A 25,659-nucleotide genomic window follows, 5' to 3' on the forward strand; every position below is an offset into this window, starting at 1 on the left:
ATCGCTTAAACATTATATGAGATTTTATATAATATAACCAGTAAGTTTTTTCTTGATATCTGAAGAATGCCTGTTTAGTTTTTAACAAAAAAAAAATCAATTTAATTTGACATTACAAGTCACCATAATGCTGAAACTTTTCTTTATATAAACTTGACAACATAAATACTTCCTCTTTGATTGAAGGTTCTGCACTGAAATGCATTATGTGTATTTAGAATAACTGGACCTGTACAAAATGTGAGAAAATAAATCAATGTGATAAATTATTACGACCAAATAAAACAACAATTATTTGTATTAGTTTTTCAGCCTTAGTTTAAGTCCTGTTTTCTTTGGATCGTTTTCCAATTTGCAGTTATACTGATAATATAACCATTGACTTATCAACCTTTAACACTCGAATCAACTCCTATCATCCAGAAGTTTTACCGCAGCAGTAATTTCAGTACTTTGATTAAAATTTTCGATGGGGAAAATATACTGAGTTATGTGCCCTTAGATAATATACTGTCACCAGATGTCGCTCGCTTTCAATATGGCTGCGCCCATGAAGTGGAAGCATGAATCGGTACATTAGGTACAGACACATATTTAAAACTTTACGTTATTTAGCGAAAGTGTATAGAAATCGGATTATTTGTGAATTACAAATATATTCAATAGAAGATCGGGCAAAAATAGCAATTATCTAGACGAAAACTAATTGTTTTTTAGATATGAAGTTATCTTACAAGGTGACACACAGGACGAAAATTCTTTTTAGTCAATGTATACAGTAAGCAGGTTGGGCACATGTAAATTTATTGCTATTATAGCGATATATAGCTATAATAGTGATTTATAGCTATACAAAACTGACGGTAAACAACGTTTTTGAAGATAAAAATGCTTCCACTCAAAACCGACTCCTGAAATTTGCAGACATATTGAAAGCAATTTTGATGAGGTATAATTAAGCTAATTAAGTTAAGTATTACTCTGTTGTTTCGAACAAAAAGTGGTTGCATAGTGTTCAAATAATCCTTATACATATTCCCTGTAAGTTTCAGGAGTCGGTTTTGAGTGCAAGCATTTTTATCTCCAGAAATGTTGTTTTTCGCTAGTTTTGTATATCTATAAATAGCTATTATAGCTATATATCGCTATAATAGCAATAAATTTACAGGTGCCCAACCTGGTAAAGATATGCCTGTATTGAGGGTTGTAATCATGTGTTTTAATTTCTATCATATACAATTGTTATTATGAAGGGTTGTTATTTATCTATTATTTCGGCTCGGGAACTATCCCATCAAGAGACAATACTATGAGGCAACAGTGCCCTCTCAACCAGGTCATAATGGGTTTAGTATATCACTCTCAAATGAGATCCATTCTAATGTCACCGTATCAGAAGCACGTCGAGCGACACTTCGTAAAGCTCCTTCATTTCTACGCCACAATGTTACATTAAAAGTACAACCTATGAATTATCGCAGAAATATGTTTCTATAAAACGGGATTCAGCTTTATGAAGATCAATGAGTGAACTATCTTCTGTAGAAAAGCAAAATTTTTTGTTTTCATTCCCGCACATAACAGCATGTCCAGTGACCGCCATCTTGACGTCTTGGTCGAAACGCAACATTATAATGACGTCATGTGATGGTGAGGTCACAATACATTCACATTCAATTTCGCGCCACTTCAATAGTGCCTGCGTGCCCGGGCACTATTGCAAATAGTACCCATATGTGTAGCCAATTAGGATCCAGTATTCTGTTGTGTGATATACTAACTTGTATTATGAAGGGTTGTAATCGTGTATTATGTTTTTCTCCTGATACTGTTGTTTCTTGAAACATTCTTGAAATTCAAAATATTCAAGTGTGTAAATTTTTTTGAAATATTTTTCTACATTTTGTCCTTCCATCCGTCCGTCCATTATTGTTATCGCTATTTCTCAGAAAGTACTGAAGGGATCTGTCTCAAATTTCATATTCAGGGCCCCATAGTGCCCTAGTTTTTTTTGCATGTTGCATTTTGGGACTAATCGGTCAACAAGATGGCCGCCAGGCAGCCATCTTGGATTTTGATAGTTAAAGTTTGTTTTCGCTATTTCTCACAAAGTACTGAAGGGATTTGTCTCAAATTTCATATGTAGGTTCCCTTAGGACCCTAGTTGTGCATATTGCATTTTGGGACCAATCGGTCAACAAGATGGCCGCCAGGCAGCCATTTTGGATTTTGATAATAAAAATATTGGTATTTCTAAGATAAAACAGAAAGGATTATTCTTAAATTTCATATTTGGTTCCCCTATGGCCCAAGTTGTGCATATTGTATTTTGGGACCAATTTGTGAACAAGATGGCCACCAGGCAGCCATCTTGAATTTTGACAATTAAAGTTAATAATTGTTATAGCTATTTCTCAGAAAGTACTGAATGGATCATTCTCAAATTTCATTTGTAGGTTCATCTAGGACCCTTAGTTGTGCATATTGCGATTAAGGACCGATCGATCAACAAGATGGCCGCCAAGCAGCCATCTTGAATTGTGATAGTTGAAGTTTGTTACTGCTTTTTCTCAGAAAGTACTGAAGTGATCTGTCTCTATGTTGAAAAAGTTTGAAATGCAGAGAAAAGATCCCTCTTTCGTTTGTCATACATAGATCATTGTTTGGTGGGCGCCAAGATCCCTCTGGTATTTACTTTTTGTGAAATAAATGATTACGTGCAGTTTAAACTATAACACAATCATACAAAATTTGACATCAATTTGTTCTTACTTCATATTTATACAAATAATTATTAAGCTACAGAAAAATACACGAGGAATTAAAAAAAATTAAAATTACTAAAAATGAATAAGTCTTGGCTGGAATCCCTTGTGTACTGTTTTATGATCACTGACTTGTAGCAGAAACATATATTTGACATACCGGGGTATGTTTCTGCTTGTAGCATCTCATCGAACACAGACATAATAGGTCTATATATATCACAACTAACTACATGAACTCTATATTTTCTGATGGGTACAGGTTCACTGTGCTTGGGTATAGGTTCTCCAAACTTGGGTACATTACGAGTTTGTTTGAGTACAAGCTTGAATGGGTATGGGATCGCCATAATTTTGCACTACAAGAGAAGCTAAGATAAGAGGATATTAAAATGAACTTCCTAAAAAGCTGCCCTGACAAATTAGAGGACTATTATACCAAAATAAATTCATCCTTTATTTGTTTCAGGAATAAATGCATTAATTTCATGTAGTGTCAATAGTACTACAATTAAATATGGGTGTGATGGAGATGGCCTCATCCCTTACAGACAATCCCTACTTCGGTGCGGGGGCAGGTTTGTTTGGACTGGGGTTTGCCACAGCAGTGCTGAGGAAAAGTTCTCAGATTGGTATGATTCTGTTTAGGAGACATTGTATGATGAGTATGGAAGTACCCAGTAAGGACAAGAGTTATGACTGGCTGCTCAACTGGATCACGTTACGAAGTACTCGAACTCAGCATCTCAGTGTAGAAACCACATTCTCTCAGACGGAGACTGGACGAATCAGTACTCACTTTGACTTTGTTCCTAGTCCAGGAGCTCACTTCATTGTCCATAAATCCACCTGGATTCGTGTGGAACGAACACGAGAAAAGCAGATGCTTGACCTGCATCGAGGAGCACCATGGGAGTCTGTGACCCTGACTGCATTCGGTCGTGATAGAAATCTATTTTTCAGCATATTAGAGGAAGCCAAAGTTCTTGCTCTTGAACAATCAGAAGGAAAAACTGTCATGTACACAGCTATGGGAGCAGAATGGCGACCATTTGGATACCCACGGAGAAAACGTCCCATTAGCTCAGTTATTCTAGATAAAAGTGTTTCTGAGAGGATATTGACAGACATCAAAGAATTTACAACTAACCCTAAATGGTACATGGACAGAGGTATTCCTTATAGACGAGGATATCTTCTTTATGGTCCACCTGGCTGTGGCAAAAGTAGCTACATCACCGCATTAGCAGGTAAATCAAGTAATCAACAATTGATCATGAGTACTGATTATATCTGGGTTAGGAATCACAAGACTACACTATAGTATGGATTGTTCTATTTCTGTCAAAAATAGGTTTGTATTTGTATGGGGACATTTAGTATGATGTATGTGGAACTTTATTTTATGTAGTGTCAGCATTCTTTTAAGGAAGTTTAAGTAATACCCTAATATCTCGATAATAAGCGGCAGCTTATATTCTTTTTTGGTTGGAAATCCCAGGCATATTTTTCAGGACTCCTATTTTCCGTCTTATTTTCGAAGTCCTTTATCCAGAAAGGTGGGATAGGCTTACTTTGGAAACATTTCATCGGTGTTTAAATTGCATATATAAATTACAACACAACTGAAAAATAAAGTACAAATATGTATTAATTTCAACATATATTCATATTTATGTACGTCATAAAATAATAACACTACCATCACTATAGAACGGTATGATAATTTTATATTAATGACCACACGACAGAAAAACCTGTTTTATTATTTTTAAAAAAATTCCTTGGAAGGAATCCAATTAAGGCTTACTTTTAAGTGCGGCCTATTTTCAAAACCAGCATATATTCAAGGTACATTTGACTGTAGGAAATCCAAAAATCCAGGAATTTCAACACTGGCCTTTTTAGCCCACCATTCAAATCGCCTTTCGTCCGAGGTCTGTCTGTCCACCAACAATTCTTGTTACCACTATTTCTCAGAAAGTACTGGATCTATTACAAATTTGATTTGTAGGTTCCCCTAGGGCCCTAGTTTTGCATATTGCATTTTCGGACCATTCAGTCAACAAGATGGCCTCAAGACAGCCATATTTGATTTTGATAGTTAAAGTTTGTTACTGCTATTTCTCAGAAAGTACTAAAGGGATCTGTCTCAAATTTTATATGTCATTTAGTACCCAAGGACCCTAGCTGTGCATATTACCTGTAACCTGTTACTTGTCGTCGAGGTCTTTAAATATGCCGTTGGCATCTCTGACCCATTTGAATATTTTTCATATTGTTTAGCGGTTGTGTGTTCTCGTAGCAGGTAGGGTTGAACTTCTCTTGCTTGAATTTCCAATGGCTGTTTAGTCTTGACTTAAACTGGTTTAAAAGTTTCTGATGATGTGACATTTTCAGGTAGAGAGTTCCATTGATTTACTACTCTTTGTGAGAAACTATTTTTCCTGGTGTTAAGTCTGGAACGTCCCTTCTCAAGTTTTTTACTATGACCTCTTGTTTGAGTATGACTTCGGGGAAGTAATTTATTTTTATCACATTTGTCTATGTCGTTGAGAATTTTGTATACTTCCACCATATCACTCCTGAGACGTCTGTATTCTAGGGTTGGCATTTTGGGACAGATCGGTTGATAAGATGGCCACAGGCAGCCATCTTGAATTTTGATAGTTAAAGTTTGTTACTGCTATTTCTCACCAAGTATTAAAGGGATCTTTCTCAAATTTTAGATGTAGGTTTCCCTTGGACCCTAGTTGTGCATATTGTATTTTAGGACGAACCAGCCACTATCTTGGATTTTGATAGTTGAAGGTTGCTATTTCTCAGTAAGAACTGAAGGTCTCATTCTCAAATTTCATGTGTATAGGGTCCATATTGGCCCTAGATTTGCATAATACATTTTCGGAGCGATTGGTCAGCAAGATGGCTGACAGACTGCCATCATGGATTCTGATAGTTGAAGTTTGAAAAGCAGAGAAAAGATCCCTCTTTCAGTTCTCAAACATACATCATTCTTGATGGGCGCCAAGATCCCCCTGTGATTTCTTGTTCAGGCTCCGGCTTATTATCGAGAGTTTAGGGTATTTTGGATAAAGTTAAAGTGTTTCTTAATACAAGTACATTAATGCTAATATCATTCCATTTATATCTACAACAACAGTGAGTAAAATAATAACTCATCAAGGTCCTTTTAAATACTTACAAACCAAACATCTTCACTTTGTTTTGTTTACTTGTTGTTGTATGAAGTTATGGTTTTATATGACAGGTGAACTGGACTTCAGTATATGTGTAATGAACTTAAGTGAGAGAGGGATGTCTGATGATCGGCTGAATCACCTTTTAACTACAGCACCAGAACAAAGCATCGTACTCCTGGAGGATGTGGATGCTGCCTTCCTTAACAGGGATCTATCACAGGAGAGTGGGTGTCCAATCTTTAAATTGAGATCAAAATATACACTGATGATCCTACTATACTGATCTAATATCATAACATTTAACGCTGTCAAATTTCGGATCCATTTATGAATACTTATAACCCTGTCTTATTCAAGTCCTAAAACATGTCCAACTCACGATCCAACATTTACTGTAAAGTGCTTACAGGGTCCAAATTTCATGGTTTCTTTAACAGAACTTTTTCACAGTACATCAATTGATGTAGATGCAATAATTGCAAATCAATTAAGAAATAATTGATATTTTTAACCCACCATCATCAGATGGTGGACTATTCAAATCGCCTTTTGTCCGTGGTCCGTCCCTCTGTCCTTCCATCTGTTAGCAATTCTTGTTACCGCTATTTCACAGAAAGTAAAGAAGGGATCTGTCTCAATTTTCACATGCAGGTTCCCCTAGGGGTCTAGTTGTGCATATTGCATTTTGGGACCATTTGGTGAACAAGATAGTTGATAGGCTGCAATCTTCGATTTTGATAATTGAAGTTTATTACTGCTATATATCTCGGAAAGTACTGAAAGGATCTTTCTCAAATTTCTGTAGTATGTAGTAAAAGTTTGAAAGCAGAGAAAAGATCCCTCTTATCATTGTCAGATATATATCATTCTTTGGTGGGCGCCAATATTCCTCTGGGATCTCTTGTTTTTTGTTGACATTTATTTTATACTAGCCCTGTCTAATTTCAGATCCAGTGGCCTATCAGGGTATGGGCAGGCTAACTCTCAGTGGATTGTTAAATGCTATTGATGGTGTAGCATCAGCAGAGGCCAGGATCATCTTCATGACAACTAACTATATAGATAGGTAAGTAATATACACAGGTAATCTCCATATGAACAGGTAAGCTACCAAATATAGACAGGTAAGCAATATACACAGGTATTCTCTATATGGACAGGTAAGCTACCAAATATAGACAGGTAAGCAATATACACAAGTAATCTCCATATGGACAGGTATTCTCTATATGGACAGGTAAGCTACCAAATATAGACAGGTAAGTAATATACACAAGTAATCTCCATATGGACAGGTAAGCTACCAAATATAGACAGGTAAGTAATATACACAGGTATTCTCCATATGGACAGGTAAGCTACCAAATATATACAGGTATGTAACATACACAGGTAATCTCCATATGGACAGGTAAGCTCTCAAATATAGACAGGTATGTAATATACACAGGTAATCTCCATATGGACAGGTAAGCTCTCAAATATAGACAGGTATGTAATATTCACAGGTAATCTCCATATGGACAGGTAAGCTACCAAATATAGACAGGTATGTAATATACACAGGTAATCTCCATATGGACAGGTAAGCACCCCAATATATGAGTCATTCTCATAAATGTTCCAAATCCAACATAAAGAAAATTGAAAATTTACCTCAATAAATAGATAACTTTGGTTCAGAAACTTAAAGAATGATCATTGTAGATATCAGAAATAATATTGGTAATTCCTGATAAGCTCGCAATAAGTTACTATGACGACCAAAAGATCACATGTAAAGGTCAAATGTCCATGGTGTTACCATACTGAAATACTACATAATATCCTGTTTTACAGTGCCGTTACAATAAGCGTACGTGTGACGGCCAATCTAGTAGGTGGTTGACTTGATTGGTAGACAATCAGGTTGCATGGTAGTTAGTCAGTTTGCCAACGACATTCAATAAGCTGTCTAAGCATGGCCCTCATTGGCTGTCGCTTCAAAGTAGGGGCGGAGCTAATACAGTTGGAAATGTCTGTCGTCGATTACTACATAAAATGATTGGCATCGTAAGCTTCATAATGTAAAAAGGTTACACAAATACATTTTAATTACCTCATGTATAGACTCTAAATCAGCGCTAATCAGTGGAGTACGTATGGAAAGAGCTACTTACGGAAAAGTCAGTCAGAAATTGTACGGAAAAGAAATCGCCTGCTTCTGACTAATTATAACTTTACCACAAGGTGTGTGAAACCAAATCGGGTACAATGTACAACCCGGAACCGACCATCGTGTCTTGTCAAAATATATTCCGATAAAAAACGGCTATGACACATACCTGGATGTTAGGGGATGCTATTCCAGCTGTAGGCGTAGATTTTTTTAACTTTGTCACCAGTATTTAATCAGAGAGATGCATTTGAAACTAGTGTTGACAATTTTTCGGCTAAAATCAACCTACATTTTGTAAACTACCGCCGCGCATGCGCCAACGTCCGAGAACATTACCTGGAATATAAATAAAATCAAATTATAAATATTTAGGCAATGCATTCAAACTCAAAGTCTACAACTTGAATAACATCCCCTACTACATGTAACATCCAGGTATGTATCAAAACCGTGTTTGATCGGAATATATTCTGATAAGACATAATCTATTGTCAGCCGTACCTGATTTGTTTTTCCACATCAAACGGACCTTGCAGCGGAAAAGTCAGTCAGAAGGTACAACATGTAACATTAGAATGGATACAATAGATCTAAACCCAACATATTAATCAACACGATGAAAAGTTTGATACATTGGAACGTTGGTAGATACGTTACATAACATTACGCTACAGTATGACTACTCCCAGCAGTCGAGAGAAATGGCCAATAATTTACATCTACATCTATATCATATTGACCACCTTCATCAAGCTGAAGTTTATGTCAAATTGGAGTGAGTGGTAAAAAAAAAAAAAGAAAAAAAAAAAGTTTAATAGGCAGAAAGGATTGCTGATTTGAATGCTGTAGTTGAAGGGTTTGAGAGAATTTGTGGTTGTAAGGAATTCCAGTCTGTTATGGTTCTAGGAAAAAAATGAATATTTACCTGTTTGTGTTCTGCATGAGGAAGCCTGATATGTGTACGGATGTGCATGTCTTGTGTTGCGGACTGGAGGAGCGAGTAAGTCTTTTCTGATGTTTATTTTATTATGTGTTATTTTATGAAGCATGGTTAGTCGCATGTCTTTCCTACGGTGTTCTAGAGAGCGCCAGTTTAGATGTTGAATCATGTCACCAACACTGGAGGTGTTTCTTTGTTTGTTGGTGACAAATCTTGCTGCTCTTCTTTGTACCATTTCAATTTTACCGAATATTTATTAACAAAACATTCGCTTAATAAGTGAAACAAAACAATTACGAATTTTTTGTAAAGTGATTGAATGTATTCATTGTAAAAAAATAAATTAGTGCACAACGTGATCATACACATTGTACAACAGAGTCGGGTTTGAACATCAAAGCTCCGCCTACTTAATGTTGTCGGCGATCTTGTCAGTCAAGGGGCAATCAGTCGGGCTGCCGATGCTTCAGCCAATCAGTGCCTTCGTTACATGCCACCTAAAATCTAATCTACTGCATCAGTTACCAGCCTACTAGATCAGCTACCAGCCAATGTGTCTATTGAGTGAATGAATGTAAACAGGAACACTTGTTGTAACGGCGCTGTAAGATATATCAATCTAATTAATAACTGTTCATTTCATTTGATACTTTGTCAAAGTAATAGTTCATATCAAATTATATGACTTTAATACTCCGTAATCAGCTGACAAGTAATATATCCCACCAGTCAACATCGTTGTACTTTTATAGCATACAGATACTTTTCATTTCATTATATAATATGACTCAAAAAGATTATCCTTTTGAGACTAAGATTTTATTTTGGTCTTTCAATAATTTGAAAACTTTTTGTGTGTTAACATGCTCTATATTTCATCTCAAACTTATCACTTTGCAATACTTTTGTCTTGGTAACACTATGGACATTGATTGAATACCGCTGACAAAGGTAACACAACAGACATTTGTCCATGGTGTTACCAGATTGAAATGTTTTGTATAGTTCTTGATCATCATAATGAAATTCATTAGAGATTTAAAATGGACTAGGTAGACACAATACTATGATATCAAAGAGTTTCAAATATATCTTATGTTACAAAAGGAGTAAAAAAACAGTATTTCTTTGTCCTGGTCTATGGTGTTTCCATGTTTGTCCATAGTGTTACCAAGACTAAATGTGGTGGTACTGTTGCTGATTATATTTGTGATTCATTATTTTGATATTTTTTTTCAACTATGGAGATGTATACATCAAATATAATAACAATTTAATGACATGGAGTCTTAAATTTCTTCTCGTGTGACTTTTATGTCTGTGGTGTTACCAAAATTTGTCAGTGGTGTTACTATTTTATCACTATTTGGTAACAATAAGGACAGTAACAACACAGACGTTTCTTCATTTTTTAAAGATTTTCATTTCTGCTCTTCATCATAGTACAAGCTGTTACATCTGAATTTGAACTAACCAGTAGTTCCTTTAAAATACAACAGAGAGTTTTATTGAAAATAAATGTCATGGTTCAAAATAATTGGTAACTCCATGGACACTGAAGTTTTCATTGATAGCTTAACTTCTCATTGATTTGATTTAATTTAAAAATTTCCCTCCCTTGGACTTCATGTGCCGAATAAAAGCTTAGTTAATACATTTGGGATACTTATCCTTCCTATAGTAATGCATCAACCAAAATGATTGTGGTAACACCACAGACATTTTTTTCAAAGAACAGGCAAACTTTTTGTTAAAAATTAAATAAAATATTTTTTTTTTGACAAAACTAATTAAAACTTTTAAATATTTGATGATTACCTACAAAACAATTACTAACTTAACAGTTTATCACATTTAGTTGATATTTTATTTAAGTATGAATTTGGGTCATTTCTCCTGTGACAAGCCTTTTTCCTGTGGTTGACCTATTTTGAATTGAAAAAGAAAATCAACATAAGTCTCATTTTTAGAACAAAGTGTATTTAAATTTACTTTCTTTGCTTCATAAAGTCAGTTTTAAGCCTCAAACATAGCATTTTCCTGTTAAAATATTTGTAAAAAGACAATATATAGAGAAGATATTAATTTGGAACTTTTCTGAGAATGATTCATATACAGGTAAGTAATATATATAATATACACAGGTAATCTCCATACAGATAAATAAGGTCCCCGATATACACAGGTAATCTCCATACAGATAGATAAGGTCCCCAATATACACAGGTAATCTCCATACAGATAGGTAAGGTCCCCAATATACACAGGTAATCTCCATACAGATAGGTAAGGTCCCCGATATACACAGGTAATCTCCATACAGATAGGTAAGGTCCCCGATATACACAGGTAATCTCCATACAGATAGGTAAGGTCCCCAATATACACAGGTAATCTCCATACAGATAGGTAAGGTCCCCGATATACACAGGTAATCTCCATACAGATAGGTAAGGTCCCCAATATACACAGGTAATCTCCATACAGATAGGTAAGGTCCCCAATATACACAGGTAATCTCCATACAGATAGGTAAGGTCCCCAATATACACAGATAATCTCCATACAGATAGGTAAGGTCCCCGATATACACAGGTAATCTCCATACAGATAGGTAAGGTCCCCGATACACACAGGTAATCTCCATACAGATAGGTAAGGTCCCCGATATACACAGGTAATCTCCATACAGATAGGTAAGGTCCCCAATATACACAGGTAATCTCCATACAGATAGGTAAGGTCCCCGATATACACAGGTAATCTCCATACAGATAGGTAAGGTCCCCAATATACACAGGTAATCTCCATACAGATAGGTATGGTCCCCAATATACACAGGTAATCTCCATACAGATAGGTAAGGTCCCCAATATACACAGGTAATCTCCATACAGATAGGTAATGTCCCCAATATACACAGGTAATCTCCATACAGATAGGTAAGGTCCCCAATATACATGTACACAGGTTTTCTTCATACAGATAGGTAAGGTCCCCAATATAATCCCCTTATGGACAGGTAAGCTACCTAATATACTGTATAGGTAATAGACAGGTAAGTTAGCTTATATAGACGGATAGCTATTTACAAATATAGACAGATTTATACTTTAAGCTGACAATGCAAGTTGAAAAGTATTCAAATGAGATTTGAAAAAATAAAGAATTTCAAGGATTGTTTGTGAGATATTCCCCAGTTGACTTGAAGACCACAATTTTCTTTGTCTCTCTTTACCAGTATTCAAACTAGCTTGCAATCTCAATATAAGTATAATTTTTGAAATCTCCAATGCATGCATTTTACCTTGCATAGTCACATTGTGAATATTTTAGCATATATTGTTAAACTACATTGTTGAAAATAAAATTTAGTCTGATCTAAAACGCAGTGAATTGATAATTCCCATTGGATCTTGTGATTTTGTCCTAATTATTTGGGAAGGTACAACATGAATGTTTCCTTTTATAGAAATTTAATATCTACTGACAAAGCTGGTTCTTGTTATTTCAGGTTAGACCCAGCTTTAATCCGTCCAGGAAGAGTGGATATTAAAGAACTCATTGACTATAGCACACCCTATCAAATGCAGCAGATGTTTCTTAGATTTTATCCAGACCAGTCTCAAAAAATGGCAGAATTATTTTCAGAAACTGTGGAGAGTCACGGAAGGAAATGTAGTCCTGCCCAGCTACAGGGTTTATTTCTACAGAAAAAGGATGATCCGATGGCTGCTATAGACCATACCCAACTTATATGGTCCTCCTGATCAGTGTACAGACCATCGGTACAGTCATTGCACCACCAGGACCAGTATGGCTTCATTGTACAGACCATCGGTACAGTCATTGTACTACCAGGACCAGTATGGCTTCATTGTACAGACCATCGGTACAGTCATTGTACCACCAGGACCAGTATGGCTTCATTGTACAGACCATCGGTACAGTCATTGCACTACCAGGACCAGTATGGCTTCATTGTACAGACCATCGGTACAGTCATTGTACTACCAGGACCAGTATGGCTGTATAAAAAGGACAATGCAAAACAATAATAGTGGTTTTTTATATTTATTTTTCATTAAAATTTGATTTGACTGTAAAACATTTGGTGTGATCATTTGTAAGCGAGCCATTCAAAAAGTTGCAGTTCCATTATTTGTATAATAGAAAAGTATTAATCCTCCTGGATTTACTGATCTATAGGTAGGCTAGAAGTTAATCCTCCTGGCTTTACTGATCTATAGATAGACTAAAAGTTAATCCTCCTGGCTTTACTGATCTATAGGTAGGCTAGAAGTTAATCCTCATGGCTTTACTGATCTATAGATAGACTAGAAGTTAATCCTCCTGGCTTTACTGATCTATAGGTAGGCTAGAAGTTAATCCTCATGGCTTTACTGATCTATAGATAGACTAGAAGTTAATCCTCATGGCTTTACTGATCTATAGGTAGGCTAGAAGTTAATCCCCATGGCTTTACTGATCTATAGATAGACTAGAAGTTAATCCTCATGGCTTTACTGATCTATAGATAGACTAGAAGTTAATCCTCATGGCTTTACTGATCTATAGATAGACTAGAAGTTAATCCTCATGGCTTTACTGATCTATAGATAGACTAGAAGTTAATCCTCCTGGCTTTACTGATCTATAGGTAGGCTAGAAGTTAATCCTCATGGCTTTACTGATCTATAGATAGACTAAAAGTTAATCCTCCTGACTTTACTGATCTATAGATAGACTAGAAGTTAATCCTCATGGCTTTACTGATCTATAGATAGACTAGAAGTTAATCCTCCTGACTTTACTGATCTATAGGTAGGCTAGAAGTTAATCCTCCTAGCTTTACTGATCTATAGGTAGGCTAGAAGTTAATCCTCCTGGCTTTACTGATCTATAGGTAGGCTAGAAGTTAATCCTCATGGCTTTACTGATCTATAGATAGACTAGAAGTTAATCCTCATGGCTTTACTGATCTATAGGTAGGCTAGAAGTTAATCCTCCTGGCTTTACTGATCTATAGATAGACTAGAAGTTAATCCTCATGGCTTTACTGATCTATAGGTAGGCTAGAAGTTAATCCTCATGGCTTTACTGATTTATAGATAGACTAGAAGTTAATCCTCCTAGCTTTACTGATCTATAGATAGACTAGAAGTTAATCCTCATGGCTTTACTGATCTATAGGTAGGCTAGAAGTTAATCCTCCTGACTTTACTGATCTAGATTTGTATAAGATAGGCTAGAAGTTATAAATCCTCATGGCTTTACTGATTTATAGGTAGGCTAGAAGTTAATCCTCATGGCTTTACTGATCTAGATTTGTATGAGATAGGCTAGAAGTTATAAATCCTCTACTGATCGATTAGGTAAGTTTAATGCATAGGTGTTCCAGATTACATTAATCTAAAAGATTTCTCTAGTACCGTTTAGCCATTTATTTGCGCTGGTCAAAGTTTTTCGATATTTTAACTTCAGAAAAAAAAAAAAAAAAAAAAAAAAAAAATGAAGAAAATTTCTGCAGTTTTTAATGATCTCAAATAGGCTTTTAGGGTCTATAAGACCCATCATTTCTAAATATTTGACTGATGAAATTTTGAAATGCTTCTTGAAATTGTGAAAATATTTTTGTTTCCTTTTCTCACACTTATATTATTTTTGATGGAATTGGCTATTCTCTTGTCATGGATATCAACGACTGTAAATATTGTTAATTTTTTTAAACTTCAATTTCAGAAATACTGCTGTAATTATTGGAGTAATGATTATTTGCATCAGAAATATTTCTAGGTCAACTGAAAGGCATAGATTGACAGATGAATTTGGTGTTAGAATTACAAACTTGACCACTGGTTTTCTATCTGCAGACTAGGAGGTTAGAATTACAAACTTGACCACTGGTTTCTATCTGCAGACTAGGAGGTTAGAATTACAAACTTGACCACTGGTTTTCTATCTGCAGACTAGGAGGTTAGAATTACAAACTTGACCACTGGTTTCTATCTGCAGACTAGAAGGTTAGAATTACAAACTTGACCACTGGTTTTCTATCTGCAGACTAGAAGGTTAGAATTACAAACTTGGTTTGAATTACAAACTTGACCACTAGTTTTCTATCTGCAGACTAATAGGTTAGAATTACAAACTTGGTTTGAATTACAAACTTGACCACTGGTTTTCTATCTTTAAACATGCTAGCATTGACAAGTAGGAGACATTCATTATACAAGAGGCCCATGGGCCTTAACGGTCACCTTAAAGGTTAGAATTACAAACTTGACCACTAGTTTTCTATCTGCAGACTAATAGGTTAGAATTACAAACTTGACCACTGGTTTTCTATATGCAGACTAGAAGGTTAGAATTACAAACTTGACAACTGGTTTTCTATCTGCAGACTAGAAGGTTAGAATTACAAACTTGACCACTGGTTTTCTATCTGCAGACTAATAGGTTAGAATTACAAACTTGGTTTGAATTACAAACTTGACCACTGGTTTTCTATCTGCAGACTAATAGTTTAGAATTACAAACTTGGTTTGAATTACAAACTTGACCACTGGTTTTCTATCTTTAAACATGCTAGCATTGACAAGTAGGAGACATTCATTATACAAGAGGCCCATGGGCCTTAACGGTCACCTTAAAGGTTAGAATTACAAACTTGACCACTAGTTTTCTATCTGCAGACTAATAGGTTAGAATTACAAACTTGACCACTGGTTTTCTATCTGCAGACTAGAAGGTTAGAATTACAAACTTGACAACTGGTTTTCTATCTGCAGACTAGAAGGTTAGAATTACAAACTTGACCACTGGTTTTCTATCTGCAGACTAATAGGTTAGAATTACAAACTTGGTTTGAATTACAAACTTGACCACTGGTTTTCTATCTGCAGACTAGAAGGTTAGAATTACAAACTTGACCACTGGTTTTCTATCTTTAAACATGCTAGCATTGACAAGTAGGAGACATTCATTATACAAGAGGCCCATGGGCCTTAACGGTCACCTGACATCCAATAGTAATTTGTCATTTAAGGGCCAACATAATAGCTATGAGGGACTTTAACACATGGTGTGTTAATTTTCAACATGACCTATGGTCAGGTGGCCTAAAAATTTAAGCCATTTGGACCCCACTGGGCTCCACCCCTCAGCCTTTGGGGAAGAGACAGGGTCAAAATGACATAATAGCAAAATGCCCTCTTGTGGTTATAATGTGAATCAAAAGTTTGAACAATTTCTAGTAGAAAATAAACAAAATATACCTAAGAAGTATTCAATATAAACTATAGCAAACTTAGCCTCCTCCCCAGGGGCAAACAAAGAGGCCAAGGGTTATAAAATTCACAATTCTGATAAAGCACCACAATATCTTTATAACACAAGGTCCAATAGTAGCATTATTACAAAGGACATAGACTCTATAATATAGTTACCGTCGAAAAATTCCGTTTTTCAAACTAAATTCCCTTTTTCAAACTCATCCTAGATCTTGTTGATATAAGGCTACATACAGAGTTTCATCAAAATCAGTTCACATTTACCAAAGTTATCTTGTTTACAAGCACAATGATAAAATTAGAACAAAGGGCAATAACTTGTACGTTACTGTCGAATAATTCCCATTTTTGAACTTGTACAAAATCTTGTTGATATAAGGCTACATACAAAGTTTCATCAACCTCGGTTAACATTTACTCAAGTCATTATGTTCACAAAGAAAAGTTAACGCACGATGGACAATAGGCTATTGCAGTAGGTCACTATGATGTATGGTCAGGTGACCTAAAAATAGTAACAGTGACATTCACCTTGACCTGGTAATCCTGAAACTGTATCTTGTCGAAAAAATTATGGTCCTTTAAATTTGTGTGAAGTTTGATCAAAATCACTGAAGTAATGAAGCCGCTAGAGCACTGAAAAGGATTTTCTAAAAATAGTAACGGTGACCTTGACCTTGCAACCTTGAAACTCAAACTGTTCAGTCCTTTGTATTTGTGTGCAGTTTGATCAAAATCACTCAAGGAATGAAGCCGTTAGAGTGCTGACAAAGAAATTATCTAAAAATAGTAACAGTGACCTTGACCTTAGTCTGGCAATCTTGACACTTAAACTTGTCCGAGATATTATGATCCTTTGTCTATGTGTGAAGTGTGATCAAAATCACTCGAGGAATGAAGCCGCTAGAGTGCTGATAGGGATTTTCTAAAAATAGTAGTAGTGACCTTGAACTTGACCCAGCAACCCTGAAACTCGAACTCGTCCGAGATCTTGTTAATATTAAGCTACATACAAAGTTTCATCAATTTTGGTTCACATTAACTTAAGTTATCCTGTTCACAACAAAAAGTAAACGCACGACGGATGACGGACCAAAGGCTATCCCAATAGGTCACCATGACCTATGGTCAGGAGACCTAACAAGAGGCCCATGGGCCTTAACGGTCATCTGACTATTAGTACAATACAACATAGTCGTTTAAAGATTTTAGCCTATTTGACCCCTATGACCTTGAATGAAAATCAAGGTCATTCATTTGAACAAACTTGGTAGCCCTTCATCCCAGCAAGCGACAGGCTTAATATCAGGTCTCTAGGCCTCTTAGTTATTCACAAGAAGTTGTTTAAAGGATTTTAGCCTATTTGACCCCTGTGACCTTGAATGAAGGTCAAGGTCATTTATTTGAACAAACTTGGTAGCCCTTCATCCCAGCATCCTACAGGCCCAATATCAGTACCCTAGGCCTTCTGGTTCTTGAGAAGAAGTCGTTTAGAGATTTTAGCCTTTTTGACCCCTTTGACCTTGAATGAAGGTCAAGGTCATTCATTTGAACAAACTTGGTAGCCCTTCATCCCAGCATCCTACAGGCCCAATATCAGGTCTCTAGACCTCTTAGTTATTCACAAGAAGTTGTTTAAAGGATTTTAGCCTATTTGACCCCTTTGACCTTGAATGAAGATCAAGGTCATTTATTTGAACAAACTTGGTAGCCCTTCATCCCAGCTACCTACAGGCCTAATATCAGGTCTCTAGGCCTCTTAATTATTCACAAGAAGTTGTTTAAAGGATTTTAGCCTTTTTGACCCCTTTGACCTTGAATAAACGTCAAGGTCATTCATTTGAACAAACTTGGTAGCCCTTCATCCCAGCATCCTACAGGCCCAATATCAGTACCCTGGGCCTTCTAGTTCTTGAGAAGAAGTCGTTTAAAGATTTTAGCCTTTTTGAACCCTTTGACCTTGAATCAAGGTCAAGGTCATTCATTTGAACAAACTTGGTAGCCCTTCATCCCAGCATGCCACAGGCCTAATATCAGGTCTCTAGGCCTCTTAGTTATTCACAAGAAGTTGTTTAAAGGATTTTAGCCTATTTGACCCCTGTGACCTTGAATAAAGGTCAAGGTCATTTATTTGAACAAACTTGGTAGCCCTTCATCCCAGCATCCTACAGGCCCAATATCAGTACCCTAGGCCTTCTGGTTCTTGAGAAGAAGTTGTTTAAAGGATTTTAGCCTATTTGACCCTTGTGACCTTGAATGAAGATCAAGGTCATTCATTTGAACAAACTTGGTAGCCCTTCATCCCAGCATCCTACAGGCCCAATATCAGTACCCTGGGCCTTCTGGTTTTTGAGAAGAAGTCGTTTAAAGATTTTAGCCTATTTGACCCCTGTGACCTTGAATGAAGGTCAAGGTCATTCATTTGAACAAACTTGGTAGCCCTTCATCCCAGCAACCTACAGGCCAAATATGAGTACCCTGGGCCTTCCGGTTATTGAGAAGAAGTCGTTTGAATGAAAAGTTTACGGACGGCGGACGGCGCACGACGACGGACGGTGCATGATGACAATAGGTCATCCTGACCCTTTGGGTCAGATGACCTAAAAATTGTGCTGGCAAAAACCTTGGCCTGTAGAATGTGTCAAAACCAAAAATAGGTCAAATCAGCACTGGCTATCCAACAATGCAGAATTTTCTAGTCAAGTACGAACGAATGACATGTTTCCACCATGTATGTAGGAGCCATTTCCTTGCGGATAACGTCACTGAACACTTCAAGATACTGGTCTGTCCATTGGAATCAAGATGTATGTCATTGTTTACTTTGTTGGTTGAGAAGTGGTCCTACTGATGTCTGTTTCCCAGTAGTTGTTTTCATGGTGGTGAGGTTTGCATGCTGGTGTCAACTGTTGGTACCCTCCTTCTCTTCACTCGACGCCTTGTTGCTGTCACTGCAATTCAAAAAATATTAAAAGGAGTCTTAATTCTTTTCATCAAATGAATATGAAAATGGTGAAGTTATTCATTTTCTTTTATTAATTATTACAATGATAAAAGTAGTTATTGCTTCAACAAATTAGCATAATTTATAATAAGCTATTGCTAAAAAAAACTAAAATTTTAAGCTTAACAACAATTTGATTATGTCACAATACTCTATTGTTTGTATAACATTAACGTTAGAGCTGGTTTTTCCTTTTGTAACATTGAAAGTGTTTTGTGACCTCGAGTTGTGGTCAGGATATCCGACAAGTCCAACCTTTTTTAACAGGGATATCTTTACTGTCTTTTCCATTGTGATAAATGGGTGATTTGACTCTCATCACTGCAGCTTTGGGTGAATTTCGAGACTGAGATGGACGGCCTGGAATAATTCCTTTAGGAGTGCAACAGCCTGGAATAATTCCTTTAGGAGTGGAACGGCCTGGAATAATTCCTTTAGGAGTAGAAAGGCCTGGAATAATTTGTTTTGGAGAAGGGCGACCTGGGATAATTCTTTTTGGTGACAACACTTTTAGAGATTTCACATTCTTGGGAGACTGAACATTTGGTGTTTTCTTTCTTGGCGATGCTACCTCCCTTTTTGGTGTAGATTTCTTTTGTTTAGCGACAGCCTTTTGCTTTGGTTTAGACCTTGCTTCTTCAACTACAGAACTTTTTCGTTTGACTCCCTTCTGTAATTCAGAAGACCAGAATAAGAAATTTGACAAAGAGAATATTTGCTTTTTATGACACAACAACAAAGTTATCTACACTTGTTGCATTCAATTTTTCTCCCTTGATGTATCGCTCTCAGTTGTTGGCCCTTCTGATGAGATATAATCGAATATTAACAATCATTTTCAGATCTTTATCTTTGGCGCAACTGGCCTACTTTAATATATATCTTTACTTTCAGCAAGACAGCATCGCTATCCAGTAATTTTTTAGGTACATTTGGGGTCCAATACAGGATCAATATATGACTTTTACCTTGAGTGAGACAGAATCAATATCTGACCTTAACCTTGAGGGAGACAGTATCAATATCTGACCTTAACCTTGAGTGAGACAGGATCAATATCTGACCTTAACCTTGAGTGAGACAGGATCAATATCTGACCTTAACCTTGAGTGAGACAGGATCGTTATCTGACCTTAGCCTTGAGTGAGACAGGATCAATATCTGACCTTAACCTTGAGTGAGACAGGATCAATATCTGACCTTAACCTTGAGTGAGACAGGATCAATATCTGACCTTAACCTTGAGTGAGACAGGATCAATATCTGACCTTAACCTTGAGTGAGACAGGATCAATATCTGACCTTAACCTTGAGTGAGACAGGATCGTTATCTGACCTTAGCCTTGAGTGAGACAGGATCAATATCTGACCTTAACCTTGAGTGAGACAGGATCGTTATCTGACCTTAGCCTTGAGTGAGACAGGATCAATATCTGACCTTAACCTTGAGTGAGACAGGATCGTTATCTGACCTTAGCCATGAGTGAGACAGGATCCTTATCTGACTTTAACCTTGAGTGAGACAGAATCAATATCTGACCTTAACCTTGAGTGAGACAGGATCGTTATCGACCTTAACCTTGAGTGAAACAGGATCAATATCTGACCTTAACCTTGAGTGAGATAGGATCAATATCTGACCTTAACCTTGAGTGAGACAGGATCGTTATCTGACCTTAACCTTGAGTGAGACAGGATCAATATCTGACCTTAACCTTGAGTGAGATAGGATCAGTATCTGACCTTAACCTTGAGTGAGACAGGATCGTTATCGACCTTAACCTTGAGTGAAACAGGATCAATATCTGACCTTAACCTTGAGTGAGACAGGATCAGTATCTGACCTTAACCTTGAGTGAGATAGGATCAGTATCTGACCTTAACCTTGAGTGAGATAGGATCAGTATCTGACTTTTACCTTGAGTGAGACAGGATCAATATCTGACCTTAACCTTGAGTGAGATAGGATCAATATCTGACCTTAACCTTGAGTGAGACAGGATCAAAATCTGACCTTAACCTTGAGTGAGATAGGATCAGTATCTGACCTTAACCTTGAGTAAGACAGGATCAGTATCTGACCTTAACCTTGAGTGAGACAGGATCAGTATCTGACCTTAACCTTGAGTGGAGACAGGATCAAAATCTGACCTTAACCTTGAGTGAGACAGGATCAATATCTGACTTTAACCTTGAGTGAGACAGGATCAATATCTGACCTTAACCTTGAGTGAGACAGGATCAGTATCTGACCTTAACCTTGAGTGAGACAGGATCAATATCTGACCTTAACCTTGAATGAGATAGGATCATATCTGACCTTAACCTTCAATATCTGACCTTAACCTTGAGTGAGATAGGATCAGTATCTGACCTTAACCTTGAGTGAGACAGGATCAATATCTGACCTTAACCTTGAGTGAGACAGGATCAGTATCTGACCTTAACCTTGAGTGAGACAGGATCAATATCTGACCTTAACCTTGAGTGAGACAGGATCAATATCTGACCTTAACCTTGAGTGAGACAGGATCAATATCTGACCTTAACCTTGAGTGAGACAAGATCACTATCTAACCTATTACCTTTGGCGAGACAGGACCATTGAGGGGTAAATCTAGTTTCCATTCATCCTTTTTTCCAAGGTTTTTCAGACCTTTCCGGAATAGCGTCTTCATCCCTTCATAGTTTGGACATTCATCATATTGTAATTTCTTTACCATTTCAAAATATTTTTGTACTTCATCTGTATGAAAAGAACAAAATCAAAACTATGTTAGTCATCAGTTGTAATATTAACAACAAGAGGCCCACAGGGTCTGTATCCCTCACCTGGTTCGATTCAATAATACTAAGCACATAGAACCTGCCACAACAGTGTCATGTAATGCAGTTTTGGATTCAACTTGCAAGAAGCTGTTTCATTCAAATTAATTTAAAGCATATCAATGATATAGAGTCGAAACTCGTTATCTCAATTTTCAACGTACCAACGAAAATAATTCGACTCATCTGGAATTCATCTCAAACATAATGTCACTAGGTTAATCCATTTGATCAGAACATGGTTTGTAACGTTCCTTATCTCATGACTATTATAGCCGGGCACATGTCTATTACCGTGATCAGCATATTATAGTGTAACATGATCATCACGATAATAGGCATGCACCCTGATTTCCCATAGGTTGTATACTGACTTATACGGAATGTAGTAGTTGAACAAATCAAAGTGCTAAGGCCACTCATAGATGCTGTGAATGAAGGACTCAAACAAAGGAATAAAAGAATTGGTTTATCATTATATAAAATTAGTTAACATGTAGAGCATTGACATTCATTGTATTTATATAATGTACAATGATGAACTTTGGAGTTAAACAAAAGATATTTATTATAATTAAAGTTGATTCAACCACCATAAGTTAAATAGGTTGATGACTGAAATATATTTGATATTTTAAAATTTCTTATTTCTGAAATAAGTAGATTTATCTGGTAAATATTTTAGTGCCATTTTCGTTTACTACATATAAGTAACCTACATACATGTAATAATTACTGAAATTATCAATTTCATTAAAGTCTCTTTAAAAGAAAAGAAAACAAGTTATTTAATATCCATTCAATAACAACAGAAATATTGTGATTTTCGGATTATGTAGTGATTTCCTTGTTAGAAAGACTAACATAGCTGCTTGCAAGTGTATCACTTTGCTTTGCCGACTTTTGACTTATAAATCATGGCCAGATACTTTTGTCAAATAAAAAGTCATGATTTGGTTACCTATTACAACAATCCTTTGATGTTATGACACATTGTTGCAAATATGTTGTGTATGTTTGTTTAAACACGGCTTGAACAAGTCGAACAGCAAGTGCTATGCAGTGCACTTTCACTATGATAATATAGTAATGAGGTTTAAAGGGAGCAGTATTGCCAACTCACCCGATTTCCCCAGGTTGACCCGTTTTTTTTAGACATTTTAGAATGCATAACCCGATTGACCTGGCGGGTCATCAAATAACCTGATTTTCAGCACTAGGACCAAAGTGTCAAAAAGCTCACAAAAATTACTACAGATCAAGCCATAAGCGCAATGTTAATTACATCTCGGGGTTTAAGACTCATATCAGGCCCTTGTATAATGCAGGTAGCTATGTTTGTGTTTACACAAACCTTAATAAAGGTATGAAATTGTAGCAATTACTCTATTCAGTCATGCATCACGATGTCCATTATCGTTTTTAGCCAGAGCCAGCTAGCAAAATTGGACATGGCCAATTAATACTGTTCAAAATCAGAAATGATATCTTCAAAATTCTTCAGAAGCACAAACACATGTGATCTCAGACAAAGATTTACTCACATGAATAAAACAAAGTCAACATGAACGGTGTCCTGTTGCAGTAGGCAGGCAAGCCGATCATAATGGCCGCCATTTCGTTTAGTCAAAGATAACAATGAAACCAGACACGTGTAGAACAAACAAGAGGCCCATGGGCCTTAGCGGTCACCTGAGTTCTGATACAGAATGCAACAAAGACACAAAAACACTATATATTGGCCCATCAGGCCCTTGAAACCAGTCAGTGATCAGAAGATTTTTTTTCTTATTTTATTCATTTTGACCCCTTTTGGCCCCGCCCATCTACCCCTGAAGGTTGACCAGGACCAATATGGATATGATGATGCTATCACAGGGTAATAATTCTAACCAAGTTTGACCTATTGAAAATTAAGAAAATAATGCTCATAAATGTGTTTTTCCAGGAAAATATCAATTAAAATAGATTTGACCCCTAATCAGGGGAAAGTCTGAGATGCCTAGGCCATGAAATTCACAATTTTTGTAAAGAGCCTTAAAAAGACCTTCCAATCTATTAGGAGTATTTGGTTCCATCAAATTTGCAAATTCAGAAGGAGACTTTTGAAATTTTAGCCATTTTGACCAATTTTGGCCCCACCCTCTTGCCCCTGGGGGTCGGCCAGGACCAATATAGATATGATGTTAAAATACTATCTCAGGCTTATAATTCTAACAAAGTTTGACTCATTAATTATTACACATGACCAAATAATGCTCAAAAATGTGTTTTCCATATATAAACTAAAGTAAACTTGACCCCCCCTCTCCAGGGGGGAACGTGAGACCCCAGGGTCATATAATTCACAATTTTTGTAAAGGACCTCAAGACCTTTCAATCTATGAAGAGTATTTGATTCTACCATTTCTGGAATTTCAGAAGAAGATTTTTGAAGTTTTAGCATATTTGACCCCTTTTGGCCCCACCTCTCAGGCCCCTGGGGGTCAGTCGTGGAAAAATTGTTAATAGGATTCAATGGCATTCTCATACTGATAATTCTGACAACATTTGACTCATTTCCTATTACAAATGACCAAATAATGCTCAAAAATGTGTTTTCCCTATATAAACTATAGCAAAATTGACCCCCTCCCTACCATTTCTGGAATTGCAGAAGAAGATTTTTGAAGTTTTAGCCTATTTGACCCCTTTTAGCCCCACCCCTCAGGCCCCTGGGGGGCTGGGACCACATAATTCATAATTTTGGTTGACCTTTGGCTATGGAAGGTTTCTGCAAAATTTCAACAAATTTGGTTCAGTAGTTTTGGAGAAGAAGTCGAAAAAGTAAATTGTTTATCGCCATACGACGGACGACGGACGATGGGGTTAATGTTGACTAGAGATTGACACCTCATGTATAATTTCTATATGTATTTATTTGATTTGATCTTATATAAACCATTAAAAGGTAGCTATAAATACTAGATTCCTGCAATGAAAGGCCTATTTAAAGGGAGGCAACTCAAGATTTCACATCTCTAGATGGAAGAGAGCGTAGTAATTACAACAGATATAGTTCGCAATGTCAACCAAATAAAAGACTTTTGCAAACACATTTAAATCTTATTTTTTGTATAAATCATTAAAACTTATATAATTAATCATCATTTACAGCATCAATTCTGTACCATTAAACTAGATAGATAATCTAAGAAAATCTACTGTGGAGGAATAAATCAAGAAGGCGTTGTGTGTGATTTTCGGAAATACACAATCTCTGAACCGAGATCAAAACGAAATAGTTCCAAGTAAACATCGGAAAACATCCCTGATTGCATAATTATACACATTGATTATCGTTGTGACAATTATAGTACATGTGTGTTTTATTATTTTCTACCTTCAACTAGGGTGTGAAAGTAACAAAACAGCATTTAGTTTTCATCACGGATTCTTATTATTGCTTTGATGTGCTCAGGCTCGCTTAGCGTA

The 25,659-nt window shown here is 36.4% G+C and overlaps 2 protein-coding genes across 2 annotated transcripts; one reads left to right on the forward strand and one right to left on the reverse strand.

The window, feature by feature from the left end:
- Nucleotides 1-491: 491 nt before the first annotated feature.
- LOC138319440 (mitochondrial chaperone BCS1-like) lies at nucleotides 492-13,171 on the forward strand. Its single transcript, XM_069262599.1, has 5 exons — nucleotides 492-580; nucleotides 3,235-4,015; nucleotides 6,034-6,189; nucleotides 6,914-7,031; nucleotides 12,578-13,171. Exons 2-5 carry the CDS (start codon nucleotides 3,283-3,285, stop codon nucleotides 12,831-12,833), a joined length of 1,263 nt encoding a protein of 420 aa, XP_069118700.1. The 5' UTR covers nucleotides 492-580; nucleotides 3,235-3,282; the 3' UTR covers nucleotides 12,834-13,171.
- Nucleotides 13,124-22,127, reverse strand: LOC138319441 (serine/threonine-protein kinase VRK1-like). The gene is made up of 3 exons (XM_069262600.1): nucleotides 21,945-22,127; nucleotides 19,615-20,029; nucleotides 13,124-19,306 (listed from the first exon to the last, which is right to left on the reverse strand). The coding sequence occupies exons 1-3, from the start codon at nucleotides 22,080-22,082 to the stop codon at nucleotides 19,230-19,232; spliced, it is 630 nt and encodes a 209-aa protein (XP_069118701.1). The 5' UTR covers nucleotides 22,083-22,127; the 3' UTR covers nucleotides 13,124-19,229.
- Nucleotides 22,128-25,659: the final 3,532 nt, after the last annotated feature.

The sequence above is a fragment of the Argopecten irradians genome, chromosome 3 (genome assembly GCF_041381155.1).
Source record: "Argopecten irradians isolate NY chromosome 3, Ai_NY, whole genome shotgun sequence".
Lineage (NCBI taxonomy): Eukaryota > Metazoa > Mollusca > Bivalvia > Pectinida > Pectinidae > Argopecten > Argopecten irradians.

What these genes read in the sequence shown, in the direction of transcription:
- LOC138319440 (XM_069262599.1), top strand. Translation starts at nt 3,283, where the DNA reads ATGGGTGTGATGGAGATGGCCTCATCCCTTACAGACAATCCCTACTTC. An exon ending in CAGGGATCTATCACAGGAGA is followed by an intron (nt 6,190 to 6,913) that starts GTGGGTGTCCAA and finishes GTCTAATTTCAG; the next exon opens with ATCCAGTGGCCTATCAGGGT. An exon ending in ACAACTAACTATATAGATAG is followed by an intron (nt 7,032 to 12,577) that starts GTAAGTAATATA and finishes TTGTTATTTCAG; the next exon opens with GTTAGACCCAGCTTTAATCC.
- LOC138319441 (XM_069262600.1), bottom strand. Translation starts at nt 22,082, where the DNA reads ATGGTAAAGAAATTACAATATGATGAATGTCCAAACTATGAAGGGATG. An exon ending in ATGGTCCTGTCTCGCCAAAG is followed by an intron (nt 20,030 to 21,944) that starts GTAATAGGTTAG and finishes TCTGAATTACAG; the next exon opens with AAGGGAGTCAAACGAAAAAG. An exon ending in AGATATCCCTGTTAAAAAAG is followed by an intron (nt 19,307 to 19,614) that starts GTTGGACTTGTC and finishes TTTGAATTGCAG; the next exon opens with TGACAGCAACAAGGCGTCGA.